This window comes from Carcharodon carcharias, chromosome 10 (genome assembly GCF_017639515.1).
Source record: "Carcharodon carcharias isolate sCarCar2 chromosome 10, sCarCar2.pri, whole genome shotgun sequence".
Taxonomy (NCBI): domain Eukaryota; kingdom Metazoa; phylum Chordata; class Chondrichthyes; order Lamniformes; family Lamnidae; genus Carcharodon; species Carcharodon carcharias.
Genome location: NC_054476.1, coordinates 129,902,317 through 129,925,868, shown reverse-complemented (window position 1 = coordinate 129,925,868; position 23,552 = coordinate 129,902,317). Strand labels below are relative to the sequence as shown.

The 23,552-nt window shown below is 40.3% G+C and overlaps 1 protein-coding gene across 4 annotated transcripts in view; it reads right to left on the bottom strand.

The window, feature by feature from the left end:
- Positions 1–23,552, bottom strand: part of LOC121283291 (elastin-like) — a 315,972-nt gene that overhangs the window by 136,096 nt on the left and 156,324 nt on the right. For all 4 annotated transcript variants that reach the window (XM_041197705.1, XM_041197707.1, XM_041197704.1 and 1 more), the window contains 4 exons: positions 22,689–22,724; positions 14,629–14,700; positions 4,799–4,834; positions 1,111–1,143 (listed from right to left, as the gene is read on the bottom strand). In XM_041197705.1, the coding sequence (XP_041053639.1) occupies positions 1,111–1,143; positions 4,799–4,834; positions 14,629–14,700; positions 22,689–22,724 (177 nt within the window). The remainder of the gene's footprint in view (positions 1–1,110; positions 1,144–4,798; positions 4,835–14,628; positions 14,701–22,688; positions 22,725–23,552) is intronic.

Here is a 23,552-nt window from a genome sequence, read left to right as displayed (position 1 = left end):
CATGGGCGGCAGTCGGCTTCCTGACCTCTCCCGCCCACCCCCCACCGAGTTTGCCCAATGAGGGAAACATGCTGGCCTTAAGGAAAGTTTTGGGACAACATTGAGTTTAGACACAGTACAAAGAAAAAACACTAGTAAACATTTTTTCTTTGCACTTGATTTGTACTTCAAGGGCTATTGGGAGCAAGGCAAAGGGAAATCACTTTTCAGTTGTTTCAACAGACTGTAAGGTTTGTGCTACATAGCAGATACAGAACCATGCTTTACTGAAAGATCAAGTATTTCAAGAACTCAGCAAGGTCTGATGACAAACCTGAATAACTTCAAAAACATATGCAAAGTTAGTAGGTTGCAGATCGACTTGTTATATATCTCTGCTATGAGAAAAGACCAATGTCATAGTATAAACATTATGTTGAACAAGAATGTGCACAGGCAAATGGAAATTTTATTAACTTTATATATTAAGTGAGATATGTCTGGACCAAGACTCTCATTTTAAAAAGAATAAACTGAACTATGAATACAACGCCAAAGCAATGTTAAAGAAAAACATATCCCAAACTTTAACAAAGCTATGTTGTAAAAGGGAAATAAACTAATTGTCAGCAACATTACTGAGCTAATGCTGGCAACAGAAGGAAAACAGTGAAGTTCAGTCCTGAAATGAGACACTACATGCACAAGTAAACATTCATGGGATATCTCCCTCAGTCATAATTTACTTTACATGAGTTATTTATTTTTATTTGGAGACTGATAGCATAAAGATGCTAGAGATACTTTGGATTGGTATCAGCAGTGATATGTACCAACAGTTAGATGTCTGTTAAATGTGGAATTTCTTCTTAGTAAAAATAGATTATACTGAATAACTATCAATTATAATTGAGATCTTAGTGAAGAATTAACAAGAGCAGTAAAGTTCAGACTGCCGGTAATATACTTAGAAATCCCATCAGATAATTGACGTAACAAAATTAAGTCTAATCCTTTGTCAGTTGTCTTTATGGCATAGTCACCAATCGTATGGGAACAACATAGTAATAAATAACTAATGTCAGAATGACAAAGTATTCCAATGTTTAACTAAGTACAAAAGGACTGTACCTGCTACAGCTCCTGGAACAGCAAGTGGAACACCTGCATTAGCAGCACAAGAAATTAAGACATTATAATGTAAAATTGGTCCAGTGAGTTAACATGCAGAACGAATGTCAGTGCACTGACTAATGTTTCTATAGCCAGTCATCAAATAATATTCTTTGCAGTTCCTCTTGCTAAATGGATGAAGTGATTGTAATGCTAGCATCTTGTGCTTTTTGGGACACAGCTGCCTCATTAACAATGAGCCAGGACTCCAGGGATGATTTTAATCCTAACTGCCTGGTGGAAACTTGGGGGGAAGGCTGTTAAATCGACCATGGGACTTATCAATCCTGCTCCATTCCTAGGACAGAAATTTTGATTCAGCAGGCGGGCGTGTGTCCGATCCGCTCTAGCATGAAATGACGCGCGTTGACGTTGGCTGAGTGTGCCGATGTCAACGTGCAGTTGCACGATTGTTCGGTTGGCAGGTGCGCACCAGAGCTGGCAGTGCACCCGCCGACAATTTAAAGGGCTGTTAAAGCCATTAAGTGATCAATTAACTTAAATTTTTTGCTGCCTGTCCAACCTAACAGTTGGCAGGCAAGCAAAAAGGCCAAGTGGCCTTTGCATTATTTTGGAAACCTCATCCACACGCGGGATGCCGCTCTCGTTTCATGCTAGGTGGGCCTTAATTGGCCCGCCAGCGTGAAATGGCCTTCTGGGCCCGATCGCGAGCAGCAGTTGGCTTGCCGACTGCCCCCACTTGCCCCTGCCGAGCCTGCAGGCCAAGGGAAAACTTCTGCCTCTACTCTCTTTATTTAGCCTGGTCATCTGAGCAGCCAGCAAGGACACTTGCCTGAACCTCACCCAAGGGCTGGATAAGATTTCCGTTATTAAATAAAATAAAAATAAAAATCTATGGACAGCACGTTTATCACCTATATGTTCTCGTGTTTGATTGTGATGCTTGGACATTTTTTTCCTGATTTTCAAAACTTTATTTCATGGTTTTCGGGTCTGTAGCCCCCTGAGGCAGCTCTCTGCCTTCAGGGAGCTTTCTCTCAGCGCTCGCCTGTGCCTGCGGAAATGTCGACGCCCGGCTGCGCTGAGCTTTACAGCGCACGTTTCACGCTGGCTGACCGTTAATTGGCCAGCCAGCGTGAAATCGCGGTCAGGGGCTGATGGCAGTTGGAAGTCCGTTTCCCGACCACTCCCGGGCCCGCCAATTGCACCCGTCCACTGAGCTAAAAATTCAGGCCATGGAATTCTGGGAGGTCAAAACAATCGCATCCACTATCCATGTAGGGTATAAGGGGCCATGGGTACAGGGGCATAGGTTGGCATGGATTGTTTGAAGGTTATGGGGGCTGGGTACAGGGCATGAGGTGACATAGGTTGGTACAGGTGGAGCATAGAAAGTGTGTGTGGGTGGGTCAGAGGGTGTGAAGGGTGAGGGCTGGTGGGATGTTTTATGTTCCATTCTTTTTTAAAAAAACTTAGAGACAGTGCCATAGCTCTGAGGCAGGCCTTCCACCCAACCCACCTCTGCACCAGGCATCCTCTGCACCTCTTCCAGGGTTGCTTGGCCCAACTTCTAACATAGCCCACCACCCCCCAGACTGAAAATCTGTTGCCCAGAGAGCCATTTTTAAAAGTTAGGTTTTCCTGACTCTGTTTACCCGACTCGCTGATGAAAATCTAGACACATAATTTCAGATTAAATAAACTGCTGAATGAGCATCACACTCAATTCAAAGCACTGATGATGCAGAGGACTGAAGCAGATTGCAGAGACCTTGATGGGGTCTAATTCCATGCTCTATGCCAATATCTGAGAAAGTTTCAACACAGATACTCAGCATCAAGAACCTCTGCCTGGAATATAATCAGAGCTTACAATTTTGTGGTCTTCAGACATTTATGGACCATTTGGTTAGAATTATGATAATATTTCTCAAGGTTGCTTTTCCATCAGGAACATAGAAACATTAAAAAATTATGGCACAGAAGGAGGCCATTGAACCTACTTTGAATTGGCTGAAAAAATTATCCATCCTAATCTCACTTTTCAGCTCTTGGTCTGTAACATTATAGTTTATGTTCCATTCTTCTTAAACTTCCACCCAACCCACTTCTGCACCAAGCATCCTCCTCACTACTTCCAGGATCACCTGGCCAGGCTTGAGGGTTTCAGCCTCTACCACCCTTTTAGTGAGTTCCAGACCCACTGCATCCACTGGGTGAAGAACATTCTCCTTAATTTCCCTTTAATCCTTCTACCAACTACTTTAAATTTGTGTCCCTTGGTTATTGACTTCTCTGTTAAGGAAAACAGATCCGTCCTATCCACTCTATCTAGGCCCCTCAAAATTTTATACACCTCAACTAAATCTCCCTCAGCCTCCTCTGTTCCAAAGGAAACAACCCAAACCTATCCAATATTTCTTCATAGTTGAAATTCTCCATTTCTGGCAACATCTTTATAAACCCTCCTAGTACCCCATCTCTAGTGTGATCACATTCTTCCTGTAATATAGTGACCAGAACAGTTCGCTGTTCGCATTGGTCTGGATTATTGTCAGATTGCCATTCCACCCAAACTTTCCCCAACTTTGATGCTGTTATGCTCTTCTTGCTGGGTCTTCCAAGCCCTGCTTTACTAGAAATGTGGAACACAGCATCCCTCCGACATCTCTGTCATAGTGTTGTAGAATCATTTGTGTGTGTGTGTGTGTGTGTGGTGGGGGGGTGGGGTGGGGAGGTGTTGGTGTGACAAGACACTCCCACTTTCTACAGCAGTAGCTGCCATATGGTAAGTTTCAAGGTGCACTGTTAATTTTAGTTCCCAACCTTGGTCACCCTGCAGCCGCATCTCAGTAATAGCTAACAGATCAAGGCCATTTATTTTTATTTGTGTCATTAATTCATCTGTCCTGTTACTGGTAGTCACTGTTGGAATGGCAAACAAATATCACAATAGAAGAGATACATTAATACTCAAAATCTAGTTGAAGGTATCAAAATAAGCCACCAAATTCAAACAAGGCTAAAAAATAGTCAAAAGGACATGAAAAAACTATGAATGAAGAACTGTAGAAAGAAAGAATATTGAATAGTTTGTGACCCTGTTACCACCTAGGCAGCCATTGGCTTTAGCTATTTGATTCCTGTTGGTGTACATTATTAATTCTATACTTTCCATATAAAAGTCTCGCATTAAGTATTTTGTTGCTGCTGATTGAATATTTCATATTGGTCAAGGTCCAAGATTGTGCCTTTAACTGATAGTTCCTCATCTGGCAAGATATTTCCTAGGTTCTCCCTGGACAAACCCATTGTAATAAAGACCAGGCAGTATTGTGAAACTTCAGGCTCATACTCCAAATTCCCTCCATATTAAGGCAATTGATATTGTTCAGTTTATGAAACTACAACCTCAGTATCAGGCACAGATTCTCAAATACAAACTCAATAAAGCCAAAATGTTGTTAACTATACAGTAAAGTAAAAAGAGTTGATAGCAATATTTGAATAATGCCATGAGAAAACAATTGTAGCACTGTTTAAAGTTTATTCTTTACCTGGTCATGGATTTAATAGTTATATAACTTCTATATTTGACAAGAAGATTGTTCTTATTAACGCTCTATATTTTCTAAAACAGCAATAATTTAATGTTATTACAAACTATGAAAGTAGGTAGATTTACCTCCATATTTGGCAGCTTTAGCTGACGCATATCCACCTGCAATAACAGAGAATTGACAAGTTATTAGAAGGCAGAGACTAGCTACATACAGAGTAGAAGAATGGGTAACATTATGTAGTTAAACAGCACAACCTCATTTCAGTAATTCCTAAATTATTCAATCTCAATGCAAATTATTCAAATCTCATTAAAAAGTATAATAATCTTTAAGATCATATGAAAACATGGAATCAGAATAGGTTTCTTGTCCATTAATTCTCATTTCATAGATAGAGCATGTGCAATTGACTATTCTTTTGTATGGCATTACAACAGGTTGTATACAAAAAAATAGCAAGGGGAATGTCTTTCAAAATAGATCCTGATGGCTACTATGAGCATAGAGGAGCTTGCTGAACAGACTGGCTACCAACAGATTTCCCAGCTCAATGAATACTCTGCCAATCTTTGCTCAACGAATGATGATTAATTCTCTATCAGAGCATATGCATTCAAAGACTGGAGTTCTTTGGGAGTAATGTTTGAACCTTTCTCACTCATATTCCATGCAACCTTTGAAACTGATACAGAATGCTGATGGACAGCTGCAGCAGGACTTCTGCTTCTAGGACTCGAATGGCGCTGATCCCATGACAATCTTGTGGAGTGACTGCCACACCACATTTCACACATAGGGCTCAATAATAACACAGAAGTTGGTTCTGACTGGGTACAGTGGGCAGTGCAGAGTAAAGGGTTAACATCAGGAGCACTTGATACTGATGTAACTACTGATGTAACCATGATGCAATGTCACATAATGAAGTGACTGAGATTCGGTGGGAAACAGTAATACAACCTTGTGTGAAATACTGAGATGGATGCAGGTCTGTAAATAAATATGAATGGTTTTATGGATAACAGTCTATGGTATTATTCTTAGGCTAACAGGCAAACCCTAAAGAAATCCCATCAAGACCCTAAACCTAAGATGAAACAAGGTGGCAGCTGGTAGTTTCTGTCGATTGTGTACCATCCAAAATCTGGTGGCAGCGAATAGAGTTTAAAGACCCAGAAAAACTCTAAGTGAAGATGACAGACTTGAAAGTCCTACAATTCACTGGAAAAATGACAAGAACAACAAGGATTGAAGAACAGAACCTCATGGGTACTGAAAATGCAAGCAGACACACAGACCCAGAGACCAAGCAGCAGTGAGTACAAGTCTACAAAATCTACAGGCCAACTTACTGAAGCAGCGACAGAGTTTAGGGTAAGCAAGGAGTCTAAGCTGCCATTCCTAGAAGCTGAAGACTTGCAACAGGATCAACACTGGGGCAACTGGAAGAAGAGACTCTCTAGATACAGAACAGCTTTAGGTTTGCATAAGAAGGCCCAGAACAATTAGGTCATACTTTACACAAAAGGGGCCATATAAGAGGATGATATTGAAAGACAGGGTGTCGATGAGGCTTTAAGATCATATGAGGAAGTTCTCCAGGCATTCGGTTCATACTTCGCTGTTTGGAAAAATTTGATAATTGGGCAAGCAAAATTTAATAAGAGGAGGCAAAAACCAGGCAAATAATGGGTTCCTTTACAAATGACTTGTACAAACTCATGGAGAATTGCAACTATGGGATCTTCAGAGAGGAATTGATATGTGATCACACAATGATTGAGGTCTTAGATGAAACCCTATCAGATCTTTGGCAAATGAGGAAGGAAGATTTAGCTCTCACAAGGCAGTGCAAATAGGACGACAGACTGAGCTTCGGAAGCAAAACAATGGTTGTTCATGGCTAAAGTGATGCCCTTGGGGAAAAATGACTGAAGCCATTCAAAATGTTGGACAAAAAAGACAAAGCTCAGTGAAGCAAAAGCCCACGAAATTGGGGGAAAAGCGCACCAACTGCCATCTTGAGATAATCTTGGTGTGGCGGGAAACCCTCCAGAAGTGGGAAGAATGCCCAACAGTGAGAGATGAGTGCCACAACTATGGGAAATTAGGACATATTAAAATAATTTGCAAATCCAAAGTTCCTACAGCTCCTGGGAAGAAAGAAATAACAATGGAACCAAATAAAATCCAAGAAATGGAAGAGCCACAGAAAAAACAAACAACTTTCTCAGGAGAAGTTAACGAAATGGAAAATAATTATTGGAGCATGAGATTCGAAAGTGCTACTGTGCAGGGAGAGAGTGTGGATATGAGATCAACAGAAAGAAGGCATGGTAATAGAAAGAGCTCTACAGCCAAGATCTTACAGAATTGAGACAGACCAGGGAAATAGCAGAAGGAACCAAAGAACCTTGGTATTATTGGGAAGAAAACCAATGGAACTTTGCACATACTATTTAGATCCATATAGAGACAAGGAACCAGAAACAAGCAGAAACTCTACAACCACCCAGGTGGAAGACACTCCTATTGAATGATGAGAGAGTGCAGTCCATCCTTAACCTCAAAATAAAATCAGGACCAGGTCAGGGAGATTGGTCAAGGCACCACAGGGAATAACCCTGTGAAGTCTGAGGCTTTGTGGTGAGATGTAGGAGTATGTATATAGTTGGGATAAAGACTTGTGGAGAGATGTAGAGTAAACGGTTATCACCAGGAGCAACTGATACTGACATAACTACTATGATGCAATGACACATGACCAAGAGACTGAGATCTGGTGGGAAGCAGAAGCACAACTTCATGTAGATTGCTGATATGTACATCGATCTGTGAATAAACAAGAATTTTTTTTATGAATAACAGTCTATGGTAGCATTCTTAGGGTACAGGCAAACCCAAAAGAAATCCTATCAAGACCCTGAACCCAAAATGAAACAAGCAGCTTAAAGGAGATAAATTTCCCTGAAATGGGAAGAAGAAAACTACTGATCTCTCCAGAAGATGTGGTTGGCAATAGCTCAGGAAATCAGCAGCAGAAACATCATGGTCCATTCTTGTGTCCAGTGTAGGCAGCACTTTGACTTAATCAAGTCAGAATAAGTGAGTGCAGCTACAGGTTCACCAACATTCTGTAGTGTACACCACCACACCCTACCCACTCTGAATTGTCAGGCATATCACATAACATCATTCTTTATGCTCCCTTAAGTTTCAGAAACATCCGTCGTTCGCTTTCCATGCAATTTCTCACATCTCCATTTATTCTTTCAGGGATGCCACTCACCCCAATCTTTATGCATTTTAATCCATCTGTCTGATAGTCATCCTCACCAAATGCCCTGCATGCATTGGGTAAACAAAGGCTTTTACAGCACTCATAGGTGTGTTACTGCCCATATTGCAGGAGGATAGAGCACAAAATAAAAGGGTGAGGCCAAGGATTGGAGGTAGTCCTCCACAAATTACATAGGATTACATCGCATATGCAGCATGGAAACAGGCCATTTGGCCCAACATGTCCGTGCAGGTGTTTATGCTCCACTCAAGCCTCCTCTCATCTTTCCTTATCTAAATCTATCATTGTAACCCTCTATTTCCTTCTCACTCAAATGCTTGTCCAGCTTCCCTTTAAATGCACCTGTACTATTCTTGATTTCTGTACTATATCCCTTCCTAATAGCACAGTGGGTGTATCTACACCACGTGGACTGCAATGGTTCAAGGAGGTGGCTCACCACCACCTTCTCAAGGGCAATAAATGCTGGCCTAGCCAGCGATGCCCACATCCTGTGAAAGAATAATTTAAAAAAAAATTCTCTTCATCCATTCCCCTGTGGTAGCAAGTTCCACATTCTCCCCACTTTTCGGGTAAAGAAGTTTCTTCTAAATTCTCTATCGGATTTCTTAGTTGCTTTCATATATTGATGGCCTTTAGTTATGCTCTTCCCACAAAAGGAAATATTCTCTTTGCATCCATTCTATCAAGCCATTCATAATTTTAAAGACCTCTATTAGGTCACCCCTCAACATTCATTTCTCAAAAGAAAAGAGACCGAGCCGGACCATCATTTCCTGACTTGCACACCCACGAATTTCTGGTATCATGCTTGTAGATCTTCCCTGCGCCCTCCCCAGTGTTTGCTTCCAAATCCTTTTCATAATATGGCAAAAAGAACCACAGTACTTCCAAGTGTGGTTCCTCTCCTTGGAATTTTTCTTTCTCATTTGAATGTACCTATTTTGTGTATTCTGAAATATCCCTTAAAATGTCTGCCACTGCATCTCTATTGACCTATCTTTTAACCTAATTTGCCAGTTCACTTTAGCTAGCTCTACTTTCATAATTGTCCTTATTTAAGTTTAAAATACTAGCCTTCAACTCACTCTTCCCTCCATCAAACTGAAAGTAAAATTTAATCATACTATGATCTCTACTACCAGTGGCACCTTCATTATGAGATCATTAACTAATCCACCTCATTGCACAATACCAGGCCTAGTATAGCCTGTTCTCTCATTTGCGCTAGAATGTGCTGTTCTAAGAAAATATCCTGAAAACATTCTATGAATTCCTCATCTAGACTATGTTTGCCCATCTGACTTTTCCAGTCTATACGTAGATTAAAATCCCCCAAGATTATTGCTGTGCTTTTCTGACAAGCTTCCATTACTTTTCCGTTTATACCGTGTCCTTCCATGTGGTTACTGTTAGGCAGCCTGTAAACCAGTTCTACAAGAGACTTCTTGCCTTTATCATTTCTCACCTCTACCTGAACCGCTCCTACATCTTAGTTTCCTGAACTTAGGTCATCCCTCTCCATTGTGCTAATACTATCATTAATTAACAGTGCCATCCTCCATCGTTTTCTAGCTTCCTGTCCTTCCTAAATGTCATGTACCCTTCAACGTTCAGGTCCCAATCTATGTCATCCTGCAGCCATGTCTCTGTAATGGCTTTCAGATCATACTTATTTATTTCTATTTGCGCTATCAATTTGTCTGTTTTTTTCCAAATGCTACATGCATTCAGATACAGAGTCTTTAGTTTTGTCCTTTTAGTATTTTTGTAAACCTCTAGCCTTATCTGCTGATTTACTCATAGATTTGTACTCTCTGCCCCTTCCTGTCATGGTTTGTTTATTCTTTACCATAATCATACCTTTCTCTCTTGCCTTGTCTCTATTCTTTGATTTACCACATCTTCCCAAATTTGATCCCTTGCCATTTACTCTCATTCTCTCCTTTCTGTATTGAACTGGCTACTGTTCAGATTTGTCACTTGTCTTTTGACTCCACATTTTCTGACCATATTCATTAGTCTATTCTGGAGCACCTTATCGAAGGTCTTTGCATTTCCTGCAGTACAATTGTCTACTTTCTGTTACCTCCTCAAAAATTCAATGAAGTGTGAACTACACTGTCATTGTGCATGCACAACACAGATGCCATTTGGAGCCACAACAATATGCATAGCAGCAAATATATGGGCATTGCAGAGCTAAAATTGTGGCCTGGGATTTCACAACTGCCTGGCAATAGCATTAAGTACCCTTGAACCACATCTCATACAGGAGTCAGTCACGTTGATTTGATTTCAGCAATGAATGAAACATGATATGCAATTAATCTGAGTGGCAATATTGTTACATTGACAATGTTAATGCATGTCCCTTTTTTTCTATCCTCCAGGGCCTTCACATGTGGAGCAGCACTGCATTGACTTTCCTGATTATGATTCCTCAGAGGAACTGATTCCTTCTGACGGTGTACTATTATAGGACATACTTGCGCATGGTGGGACCTGATAAGACAGATATTCAGATTTTCTGGTGACTCAGTTCACAAATTATGCACAGCAGAAACTGGTGGCAAGGACAGCTGTAGAGAATCCATGTCAGGAGGTGCATTCATCTCCAAGCTTTGATCAGCTGGAGACCATCAACGAAGAGGAGAATCAGTGAGTCATAGTAGCAGATTTGCAATGAACTGGTGGATATGCCACAGTCTCCGCAATAGCAGAAAGGATGGAGGAGTTCAGCTCAAACATTTGTGGATCGATGTTGCAGGCCATCGTGAATATATCTGCCACGTAGAGAGTGACCGCAACCATGGAATTTCAATAGTCTTTCATAAACCAGTCCATGCAGGCCATGATCATGGCCACATAGACCTTGGATGCCAGCTTGTCTCCCAGCTTAAACAAATTCAGATGTTTTAACCTTACTAAGTGTTACTCAACTGAGCTGCTATCCAGCAGAATGGGAGGAACAATGTGCCACTGGCTGCGGAAAAGGATGATGGTGAAAGAGAACATGGAGGTGGGATCTCCACTCAATGTGTTCTCATGTCTTACCCATTTCCCCCTTCAGCCAGTACACACTGCTCCATCTCCTGATAGCAGAGTCTGCCCCCTTGCATTGGTGTAGGTTGTTAATTGTAAATCGATTGTGCTTAGTTGTATGCAGGTGGTGGGCATTAACCAGGGATTCACTTATGCCCCTATAAATAGGCACAGAATAAAACAGTTCTTGTTGAGTTAGGAGGGACTGTAATGTGTAACTCTGCAACTAAATGCTTGTAAAGATTGGCCCCAGTACGATCCTTCACCAACTGGCTTTTTGGAATATAACATGGTAGCAGAGGATGGTTGCTTAAAGATGAAGGTTGGAAACTAAGAAAGAGAAATTCAAACAGAAGACTACAATCCTAGTGACCATGTGGAAAATGGCAGAAAGCAAGAGTAAATTGTCAAGGTCTGATTATCCTCTGATGTTCTCAGAGTCTGAATCATATAACCATTGGAAAATGAAATGGATATGAGGATGCAGGTTACATCCCTACCAAAAAGGAAACACTGTATGGCTTTGGCGTTGTCAATTCCTACAAGAAGTAAAAGCAGGAGTAAAGTATTTTGAGATAGATTTTTGTCAGCTGATTGTGATGGCTTGGAACTTCTACTACAGTTCTTGGATGAAATCTATAAGAAAGATTATCTGTTAGCTGCCTATGAGGCATGGTTGGGCTTTGTTAGATTTTGGAAAACAGATGGCCATTCCATGGAAGAATACACCATGGACTTTAACAGATTGTTTAAAAGATAGACAAAATTCAATTTAGGGGTCCCTGTATCCATTTAGAATACTAGATTATTCTAAAGTTCTAAATGGTGTTTGGTTCTTGGAGAGAGAGACCCAGTTGGATCAGATGCCTTCAGCCTTAAAAATTTTCCTGGGAAAACAGTAATATCTTTCAGCCTTCATGGAACAAAAGGGGCATTCTGTGATGATACAAAGAACAGATTTCAAAATGTTTGATGAGTATAACCCCTAACAATTAGTCCAAGGCTGAAATCTCGAATTGCCTTTTGTGCTGGGCAGCAATCCTCCAGGTCTACAAGGCACTATAATTAATTCATTTTTTTGTCTGCACATTTGAATGCTTTACATTACTTTAGTGATGGGCAATGAAAATGCTGGCTAGCCAGTGATGCCCAGGTCCTGTGAAAGAATTTTTAAAAATGCATGGAGATGGTTTTCATTAAAGCTCAAGATCCTGGAGAAAAGTTGTAAAACACTGAAGTCTCATGTTTAGACCATCTGAGATGAACTAATTCAGGAGATTGATGTATTATAAAAGAGAGAGAATGGAACGGCCTGGTAAAATAAAAGGCTGTGATAATAAGACAGCATTTAACAGGCATAGCTAGCGAACTGTTGAGGTTCATTTCTTATGATTGATCAGAATTACAAAATCCATGAGGCACCTTGTACTTCAAATGCTTCAATGTTTTGTGATGAAGGTTCTGAGGAACAGAATATGGTGAATCAAGGGCTGGATAAGGGTAATGTGAATGATCATGACACACATGAGAGCTATTATATTCAAACTTCAATGACATATGTTCCAGAGGGGTATAGTGAATGGATGGATGCAACAATTGTGGGATATGCAGTAAAAGCTACTGGCAATTTTAAATGTTCAGGATGATGGCCAAGAAGTGAGGTCCATGGTCTGGCAGAATGGAGTGAAAGAGTGGATTAGTAAAGGGTGCGTGAGGAGACAGATGACTATGCCAGAGTGAGATGGAGACTGAGTGAGTAGTGAATTAGGTTCACGTGGTAAATTCTGGTAAGTCTTTTTCAGGTTTGAACATAGATTAAGAATCAAGCGCTGACAGAACTAACAACCTGCAAGTATTTTAGACTAGCTTGTTAAATAGGGAGCTGCTTGGTAGTGGCAGTTAACTGTCAATTAACTGAAAGCAGTTGGTTCAATTGGTGTTAAGTACTATAGCAGAAAGCTAAACTAGTTAGTGACTCATCGGAGGGTCTATAAAAGAGACAGGCTTTTCAAATCGCATGATCAGTAAGGGGTGTGTGAGGAGGCAGGTAACTAGTCCAGAGTGAGATTTAGACCAAGTGAATAGCAAATTATTTCATGTGGGAATTTGGTGCATAGGCTAAGGAGGTGTGGTATACGTAAGAATTATTCTAAGATAAATAAGAAAGTAATTAAATTAAGCTAACTAAACAACATAAGAGAGCCCATAAAGCAGTGGGAGTTTGGAAAGAGAGAGCCCATAAAACAGCAGAGAGAGAGAGTCGAGAGTTTACAGGTAAAATCCATAAGTTGGTTGGTGAGTAAAGGCTTTTTTGGACTCAGTACAGAGGAGACAATTGGTGAATGGCAGGTGAGTTATATTATAACCATACTATAGTAAATACTTTATTTAAGGTTTAAGATATGTCAGTGCAGCTTGGCCATGTGGAATGTTCATTCTTTTGGATATGGGAATTCGTGCAGGCAAAAAGAGTGTAAGTGCTCGTGGTAGGGGATTCCATAGTTAAGGGAGCAGGCAGGCATTTCTGTGTCTTTGGATGTGACTCCAGGATGGTATGTTGCCTCCCTGGTGCCAGGGTCAAGGATGCCAGAGTGGCTGCAGGTCATTCTTTTGGGGAGGGTGAACAACCAGAGGTTGTGGTCCACACTGGGACCAATGACATAGATAGGAAAAGGGATGAGGTCCTGAAAACAGATATTAGGGAGAAAATTAAAAATTAAGACATCAAGAGCAGTGATCTCAGGATTACTCCCAGTGCCAAGTGCTAGTAAGCATAAGAATAGGAAGAATGAACAGTTCAATATGTGCCTGGAGAAATGGAGATCTCTCCCATGATCAAGCATCTCCCTTCTGCCTACCCCTCTGCAGGGTCAAGAGTTGGCCACATCCCCACCTCCCCTCACAGGATCAGAGACCCTCTCTGGCTCATTGATTGGAACAATGGGCAACCTGTTCCAGAGTCCTCCTTGCTTGACTGGAAAGCAAGCCTGCCAATCAGGCTGACTTCCAGACAGAGGACCTGTCATTGATAAAACATTCAGGAACATTTCCCAACCAAGACTCCAGCCCCAGCCTATATAACCCGTCCTTGTTAATATCCAGGCCAGTGGCTTTGGTCTTTCTAATACTTAGAGAAAATATTTGCTCATCCAATACTGGATGTTGGACAAGCTGCATGACAAATCAAAGGCAGTGGAAGTCAACAGGTGGTGGTGTGGTAGAGTTGATTTTTTTTCTATTCATTTATAGAATGTGGATGTTGCTAACCAGGCCACCCACATCTCATGAGCAAACATATTAAAAAATGTTGTCGGTGTAAATGTGGTACTTGGCACCATTTTCAGAAGATGTTTCAGAGGCAGCCTACAGGTCAGGGATAGAAGGGGGCCAAGGATAGACTCCACTTTGTTTCCATGTCAGACCAAACCCTATCAATTCAGACTGCATTTGCGCTAAATTGCTGCACTGATATAAAGTGAAAGACTACAAATATGCTATAAAAGAATGCTAACAAACTATTTTGGAAAACTAACAAAATTAAACTTACACTTTTCATTTTATTCATCTCAAATAATTTAAATTGTTCTTAATCAGAGATTATATTACCTGCAATCCCTCCTGGAACACCTCCAGGTACAGCTCCCACAAAGCCTCCAGGTACACGCCATGGAAGTGCTCCTAGAATGATAGGACATGGAAACTGCAATCATCAATATGTGACAGAAGAACATACTCTTGATACCTAACACACTGCAGCATTGCAAAGACTACCTGTCACAATGCTTGAATTTTTACTTTCATTTGCTGCAAGGACTGATAGTGGAGCATAATCAAAAGTTGAAATGGATTCAATTCCTTGAATGAATTGAAAGAAATGATCTTTAAGGTAGAAAGTTGAATCTATTATTTAGATTGCCTTTCTGAGATATGAGGTTATCTGACTCTGCCTTTTGGACATCCCTGATTTTAACTGCTCCACTGTTGGTGGCTGTGCCTTCAGCTGCCTGCGTGCTAAGCTCTGGAATTCCCTCCCTAAACCTCACCACCTCTCTAACTCTTACTTCCTTCAAGATATGCCTTGAAACCTGCCTCCTTGACCAAGCTTTTAGCCATCTACCCTGACATCAGTGTAACTCAGTGTGAAATTTTGCTTTACGATACTCTTGTGAAGTGCCTTGTGGACGTTTTATTATGTTAAGGGTGGTATATAAATATAATTTGCCCTTGTGTGACATAATCCTACTACACTTTCTTTCTTACCAGCACTGCAGATGTACCTACTCGGCATGGCCTGCAATGGTTCAAGAAAGCAACTCGACACCACCTTCTCAAGGGCTATAAATATTTTGCTAGCAATGTCCATGTCCCATGAATGAATAAAAAAAATCATCTGAATTGGCCAGGATGTGCAGCATTCTTGCAATCAATACTCCACCCATTTGTCAATTACAATGATTGTGCCTTATCATATGACAATTTTCTGTCATGCAACTGGCCCTTATTAACCAAAATACTATTTATGAATTAATGGTCATGTGGTTAGCAACACACAAGACACAACTGTCATTTCTTCTATGTGCATGACAGTAACCACAGGGAATGGAAAGGTGTGTTCTAAGGCAACTGGGGGAAGATGTTAAAGTAGAAAGAAGCCAACCTGAAAATTTGTTGGTTGTCTCAGCCAGTAAGAGACCCATTATGAGAGAAAAGCACATATGTAAAGGTCCTTAGACGGTGGGGGGGAGGCGGGGGGGTTTCTTTTCCTGCCTTCGGAAAGTTGGAGTGGAGCACTTCCCCTTTGACACTGTCTTCTCTGCAGCGATTTCACGCTCGAGTGAGCATTAATTGGCTAGAGGTGGGACTTCTGCCCCTCACTCGGGAGGAAGTCCCACCTTAGTCCCTGCAGTGCCATAAGCTGTAGTTGACAGAACTGGGCTGCATGCAGTCCCTGGAGTCTAATTCCCAGGATTCCAAGAAGAGGTAGGTTTTGAGGGTCTCAGGGCAGGGAGAGTAGGGGAGAGGCCTGTGGGGGTGGACAGTGGGGTGTTAGGGTGTTGGCAGAGAAGCTGGGGGTGGGGAGGGAGGTCCTGTGGTTACTGGACCTTAAAGGAGTTCACTCCCCCCCTCCCACCCAAGGTCTGAGCTCTATTATTTTCGGGCATCCCCCATACATCAGAACTCCTCTTGCCAGCCTAAAAATTGAGGCTGAGTGGGAAACTGCCCTTAGTGCTCAATAATTGGCCACTTAAGAGCTCAACTAAAACAAGGGCAGGCAAGCCATCCGGGGCCTCTCCTCCCCAGTGTAAAATTGCAGAGGTCAGGGCAGGGGGGGGACCCAGCGGGAAGTCCATCTGAGGAATTTTAGACTCACCCCTTACCTCCAAACCCATCAGCAAGGGAGCATAAAATTCTGTCCCTAATTTCACTCCTGAAAGATCTAGTTCTAATTCTTAAACTATGCCCCCTAGTCTTAGACTCTGCAATCAGCAGAACTAGTTTTTAACTACCCTATCTCTTCACTTTAGTATCGTAAACTTCAATCAAATTGCCTTTTAACCTTCTAAATTCCAGGGAATACAGCTCTAGCTTTCACAATCTCTCTTTGTAATTTAATCCTTGTAGCCCAGGTATCATTCTAGTAAATCTAAGCTGTGTCTTCATCAAGGCCAATTTATTCTTCCTAAGGTGTGGTGCCCAGAACTGCTCACTGTACTCTGGGTGTGGTCTAACCAGTGTTTTATATAGCTGTAGCAAGTTCTAACTCCTTGCATGTTACTCCTTTTAGATGTAAAGGCCAACATTCCACTAATCTTTTTGATTACTTTTTGTACCTGTTCATGATATTTTAATGATCTACGTACCTAGACAATCAAGTCTCCTTGGATCTCCACTGCTTACAGTTTTTCACTACTTAGAAAGTTCTCCATTCTATTTTAAGTCCAGAATGGGTGACTTCACATTTGCTACGATTTTATCCATTTGTAACGTTATGCTTCCATTTACACTGTTTACAATGCCACCTATCTTTATATCAGTAAATTCGAAATGGGACTTTCTATACCATCATCTTAGTTGTTAATAAATACAGTAAACAGTTGAGGGCCTAACACAGAACCTTGTGGAATACCACATTGCATCCTGCAATTAGAATACCTGCACCTCATTTTAATCCAGATAGCCAGGTTTTAATGGATAGAACTGGAACTTAATCTTTATAGGCTTGGAAGCTTTTACTTAGAGACATACATTACAAACACGCACCTTCAAACCCAATGCTACAGTTTTAGTCCGCTCCAAAATAGAGGAACACAAGTGAATCCCCAGTTACTGCTCACCACCCAAATACAATTAAACAATTGAGTAATATAGAATTAACAAATTCTCTTCTGTCTCTAATTAAACACTAGACTCTATGGGTCGGATTTTCATCTCCAAATTGGAGGTGGAAATTGGGTTGCAAAAAGCTGCACTTAGTTCTCTTTCAGGGGCAAAACAATTTCGCTCTGCCTTTGTGACCCCATGCCTTTTTGTGGGTCAGGAGTCCTGATGTGAAAAATGCACACTCGCCTCTTCCAAGGTTGGGGTCCCCATTGTGAGGACCACAGGAAAATTGTTTTTCCTCCTGTACACCATTTTCCTGTGGTGGTGCAAGGTTTTGGGAGGCCTGAAAAAAACATCTTCTTGGACAGGTCATGGCCATTGGGGGAACCTGTTGAGTCAGGAACAATCTGATAGCTAAATGTAAATTTTTTTATTCTTTAAAATGTCGTTATTAGATGCTGTGTTGTAATGTAAATGTATTTTAATGCAGTGATTCATCATAGGGATCTGTCCTGCAAAGGTAAGTTGACCCTTTCATTGACCAGCATTGTGTAATTGTCAAGCACTTCGGTACTTTTTGAATTGTCAAAAGTGCCATAATGCATTCAAAAATGTAAAATAAATGTCTTGTCAATATCTGCTTTCATCTTTTGTGCTGTGATTTAAATTGACTGACAGCATTGGCTGTCAAAAAATCCTGCTTTTGAAAATTGGAGAAAAAAATCTCTGCCCCTGCTCCCCTCCAATGATTGAAAGGCACTCATTTGAAATGGGACACCATTCTATTCTGTCAGTTTCGGGCAATTTAGCTGGAAGCATTTGTTATGATAGCTGTGGTCATTATGAATGCTTGGCTGGGCTTCAAAATCTAATAATGACTTCAGCTCAGCAGGTGGTCTATTTTAACAGATTGTAATAACAGAATATACCTTTCATCTGTTTGATTACAAATAGGCACATAAAACATTACAACTCTTCATACTGGAGTAGGTTTTTCTTTCCAGTGTCAATGATAGTGTATTTGAATTCAGAGCTTTATTAGATCATTAGAGGTTTATTTCTTTTCCTCAAGGGTTTTAAAATAACTCCCATTTCATGGAGACTGTATATAGTGGATACTGGGTGAATGGCTGTGGAGGATACAAGGGGGCCTGGAGGTGGCATGGGCAATCTTAGGGACAGGGGTGTGGCTGACGGGTGAGGTTTAGGTGGCCATTAAACGAGGGAGCTGGGCTACTGTGTTGGAGAACTGAGGCAGACCCTCCTCATGCACTCCAATGCGGCTCTCAAAATGTACTGCAAACTCAACCCCTGTGTGAAAAGACAGAAATCCTTGGCAAAGTGATCCATGGATTGGGTGTGCATTTGGGAAGGCACAAAAGTATGCAGGTCGTGTTTTCCTGAGCTCACATGAAAATCCAGTTTATGTATATAACTAAAATTTCAAAAATAAATCAGACTTTCATATTCTGTACAAAGCATTACCGTGCCAGATGCTCCTCTTCTAAGGCCCCTAAAAATTAGTTTGTTTCAGTAAAGAAGTGAATATACAATCTGACAGTTTCTGATTTGAATCCATCCATTTAACTTGGTTTCCTTTCTCTTTAGCACTTGTGTCAAGCTAGCAAAGTCAACCATTTTCTAGCCACACATTCTGTAAAGTATACATTCACGCAATGAACAATTATCTACATAACATTCAATGGACTCACAATATATGGTATACCCACTGAACAGAAAATCACTTAAAATAGTTGCCAGATAGGTTCCAATGTCCTCTGGTTCCACAAGAGCTATGTTTCAGCAGAATACTTTTAACAGCCCTTTTTAATTTTCTTAGCTTTCCAAGCTAAGACTAACATTTCCCATTCTCATCCATAATAAATACTATCAAACCAGTTTTACTAAAATCAGGAAGATTAGCATAATGAGCTTCATGTTCTTTGGGTCACCTTAAATACATATTTTTCCAGATATAATTTTTGAAATGTTTAATTTGGCCTTAAAATAACCTCTGCTTTGGAATGGTTCAACACGTCAAAACAAGTATCTGGCCTGGTCTGAGTGCACAACCTGTTAAACAGACCAATCAAGCTTTGCAATTGTCCTATCTCTTCTTTAGATATAAGATCACTCTTCTATGATGACCTAGTACATTTAACTCATTGGGAGTAACACTGAATAGGATTGTTGATTTTAAAGTTATAGGAAACCTACTTTGCTTAATATCTAAACTAATACATTTAAAAGCCACTGCAAGCCTGCCTCCTAATGTTAAGTTCTCCTCTAATCTTAATAACCCAAATTCCACAGTATCGCCCCATAAGGAAGCATCGACGTGCATCACAAAGATACCTGAAAGTTTTCCTTTATGGTGCCATTTAAAACATTGCAGGATCTGCTTTTAGTTGAACACAACCTATTTTCAGCAAAACAGGTTTCACTGAAAAATGCCATACCCTAGAAGCATTATTCAAGCCATGGGTGCATTTATTTAGTTTCCATAATTTTTCCTTTCCATCTGTCTCCTCTTTAGGCTATTTCAAAAGCACTTTTTTCCTTCAAAGAATGCCCTGCAGAAATGGGGCTTTTACGTTAACTGCCCAACAGTCTTATGAATTTGTGACAAAAATAATTTTTAAGATTTTTCCAGCGGTAGGAGCATCTACCTTATTTTAACATCTGTATTATCCAGTCAGTCATCAAAACCTAGCTACTAACCCCACTTTAGCTTATTAGTCACATTAACAAATACTTTTTCAGTACAGATCCACCTACGCAACAAAGCTGGTTGCTTCTTATCTAGTACCTCAGAATAAATTCCAAACTCCCTTTGCTTTGTCTCTCATTAGCTTATCCTCCATTTTATCGACAGTCCCCAATACTTCAGATAAGGTTTTCTGCTTTTAGTTCTTTTATACAAATGTTCTATGGCCCTGATTTAATTGTCCAATCTATTCAAGCTACGACCTCTATTTCCAGTTTTGTCTGTCAGAACTACTACTGCAAGACCTTCCTCTTGAATTATAAGAGGTTCTCTCTAGTCCACGAGTGTTTTATAAAGCAGGAGTTATGTCTGGAGTCACTATTACTACTTTTACTGCACTTTCTTTCCACACTTTCATCCTATTCTGCCAGTCTATGGTCCTTGCTGTTTGGACATTATCCTGAACATTCAGCCAATACTTAAACATATGAGAAGCTTTTCCTGCAAGCTCCACAGTTGTTGTACTTTTCTATCCACTCACTCCCTTTGAAACATATGTTACCTGGGCATCGACTCTGGCTAATTGTTCTGTGGATGTGATAATTCTCTCCTGTGTCATGATCACTTCCATGACTACTAACTCCTTTAATCTTTCATGGGATGTGGGCATCTCTGGCAAGGTCAGCATTTGTTGCCCATTCCTAATTTCCCTTAAATTGAGTGGCTTGCTAGGCCATTTCAGAGGGCAGTTTAGAGTCAACCATATTGCTGTGGATCTGGAGTCACATGTAGGCCAGACCAGGTAAGGATGGCAGATTTCCTTCCCTAAAAGGCATTAATGAACTAGATGGGTTTTTATGTCAATAGAGGACAGTTCCATGGTTATCATTACTAATACAGGCTTTCATTCCAGATTTATTAACTGAATTTAAATTCCACCAGCTGCCATGGTGGGATTTGAACCTATGTCCAAAGAGCATTAGCCTTGGTCTCTGGATTACTAGTCCAGTGATGTCATCACTATGCCACTATCTTCCCCGAATAATACCACTTCCTCCATTACCACTAATTAGGACTTGATCTTACTGCATTTTATTCTTCGGGACCTCATCTCAAAACACATGAGCCCTTGAGGGACAAAGTGCCTTGTTTAGTTCTATTGGCTGTAGGAGACTTTGTAATTAATTCTGATTAATCATGAGAAATGAACTATAACAGTTTGATTTCCATATTTGATAATTACTGTCTTTACATGATGACCTATTATAATACTAAGGCTTTTCCATTCCCTATGACCATCTTTTATAATATACAATCAAAATTTCAGAACAAATTAAATCAAAGACTTCCATATTCTGTATGAAGCATTTTACTGTGAGACGCCCCTCTTCTAGGTCCCCTAACAATTTATTGGTACATGCAATTCTTTATGTAAAACTGTCCAACAACTGCTGACCTGCATTCACCCACTTAATTTCAGAGATTTCCTTTTTCTCCAGTGTTTGTTTCAAGTCAGCAAAGTCAATCTGTAACCTTTGCTGACCACACACTTCTCAGTATACAGGTATGCATTATCCTACAAAGAACAATTATCTGCATAATATACAACTGGTATCTTTAGTATGCCTGATCATTAAGATCTCACTTAAAATACTTGACAAATAGAATTCCATATTCACTACCAATGTTTTGGCAGCTAAAGTATATTAGCCACTTTTTTATTTTCCTGGTTTCCTAAGCTAAAGGACAACATTCCCATTCTCACACTGACTAGTTCCATGCTCTTTGGTCCCCCTAAGGACTGGAGCCTAAGTACACATCTATCCAGATTTAACAATATTTTATTTGCCCAGAAAATATTATTTACACTAGTACGTAAAATTGTAACAATTAACACATCAAAACTATAATCCGGTTTAGAAGATGACCTAGTACAATTAACCGGGATGGCATAACACTCGCCAAATAGGATTGCTGATCTAAAGTTATTCTAGATCTATTTTGCATAATATTTAAACCAATATATGTAAGAGCCCCAAAGGCCTGACTCTCCATTTTAAATTGTACTCTAATCTTATTAATAATACATTTCTCAAATGCCACAGTGCCATCCAATAAGAAATCATCAACATACACAATGAAGATGGCTGAAAGTTTCCCTTTGTGATAACATTAAAAAATGCATTATCTGCTTTTAGCTGAACACATCCTATTTTCAGCCAAAAATACCATATCCTGCAGGCTACATTCAGGCTATGGAGCATTTGTTTAGTTTCCCTAGTTTTCCTTCCACCTCTTTTTTTCCCCCTGAAGCATATTGCTCTGTGTAAATTTGGCTTTGATGATATTTCCATGGATACTTTCATGGATGTGCCTAAAAGAGCTAAAAAGATTTTCAGATATTTTTGTCACTTTTATAAGTATTTATTTACAGAGGGATACATTAGAAACATGCACCTCTTCACCCAACCCACACAGCTTTAGGCTGTTCCTTTTTATAGCATAAGTGAATCCCTAGTTAATGCCCACCACCAGCGTACATTAAGTACAATTAACGTCAAGATGATTTTTTGATTTTATTAGTAGGCATGGAATATTAATAATTTTATACTTTTACAAATGACACAGAAAAACCTACCTCCAAATTTAGCAGCTTTAGCTGCCGCGTATCCATCTGCAATGACAGAAGATTGGCAAGTTATACCAAAGCAAAGACCAGCAACATACAGAATGGAACAATGATTCACATTAAGAAAAACAGGAGACCCTCAACCCAGATTAACCCCATTTCTGAAATATTCAATATTAACCTAAGTGTACTGATCTTTAAAATCAGAATAAAACCTGGGATAAGATAACATTATTTGCCTATGACTTCCTATCTCTTTCATAGAGTACCTACAATTTAGCTGATTATTTTATGGTCTTTTTGCAGTATCACAGCTGATTGCATTCAAAAAGTACTGAACTAAGAAGGGCAATTGTCTCAAATAGATCCTGGTGGATTTTGGGACCACAGAAAAGCTTGCTGAACAAAGGTTGCTTGAGTTGGGCTGAGCTACCAACAGATTTCCACATCTTAATGGATATTCCAGCAATCTTTCCTAACAAGTGTTAATTAATCCTGTATCTGAAAAATTGCATACATCGACAGTGAATTTGGGAGTAGTGTTTGAAGCTCCATCACTCATATCTGTGGAAATATCTGGAACTGAAAGAGGATGTTATCAGGTGGTTGACAACTCCAATGGTGTTAATCCAATTACAATCTCATTCAGGTGAGACGAACAAGTGGGGTGAGATTTTCAGGCCCCGCCCATCGCCAGGATATTCCGGTCCCGCTGAAACTCAAATGGACTTTTGTCTTGGCCACCAAATCTCCCACCACAATAGGGCCGGAAAACCACTGCCATGGAATTTCACACTTAGTGCAAATCTGGGTCGATTCCGCCCTAAGTACAGTAGCGGGTAGGAAGAACATTTTACCCACCGGCCGCAATGG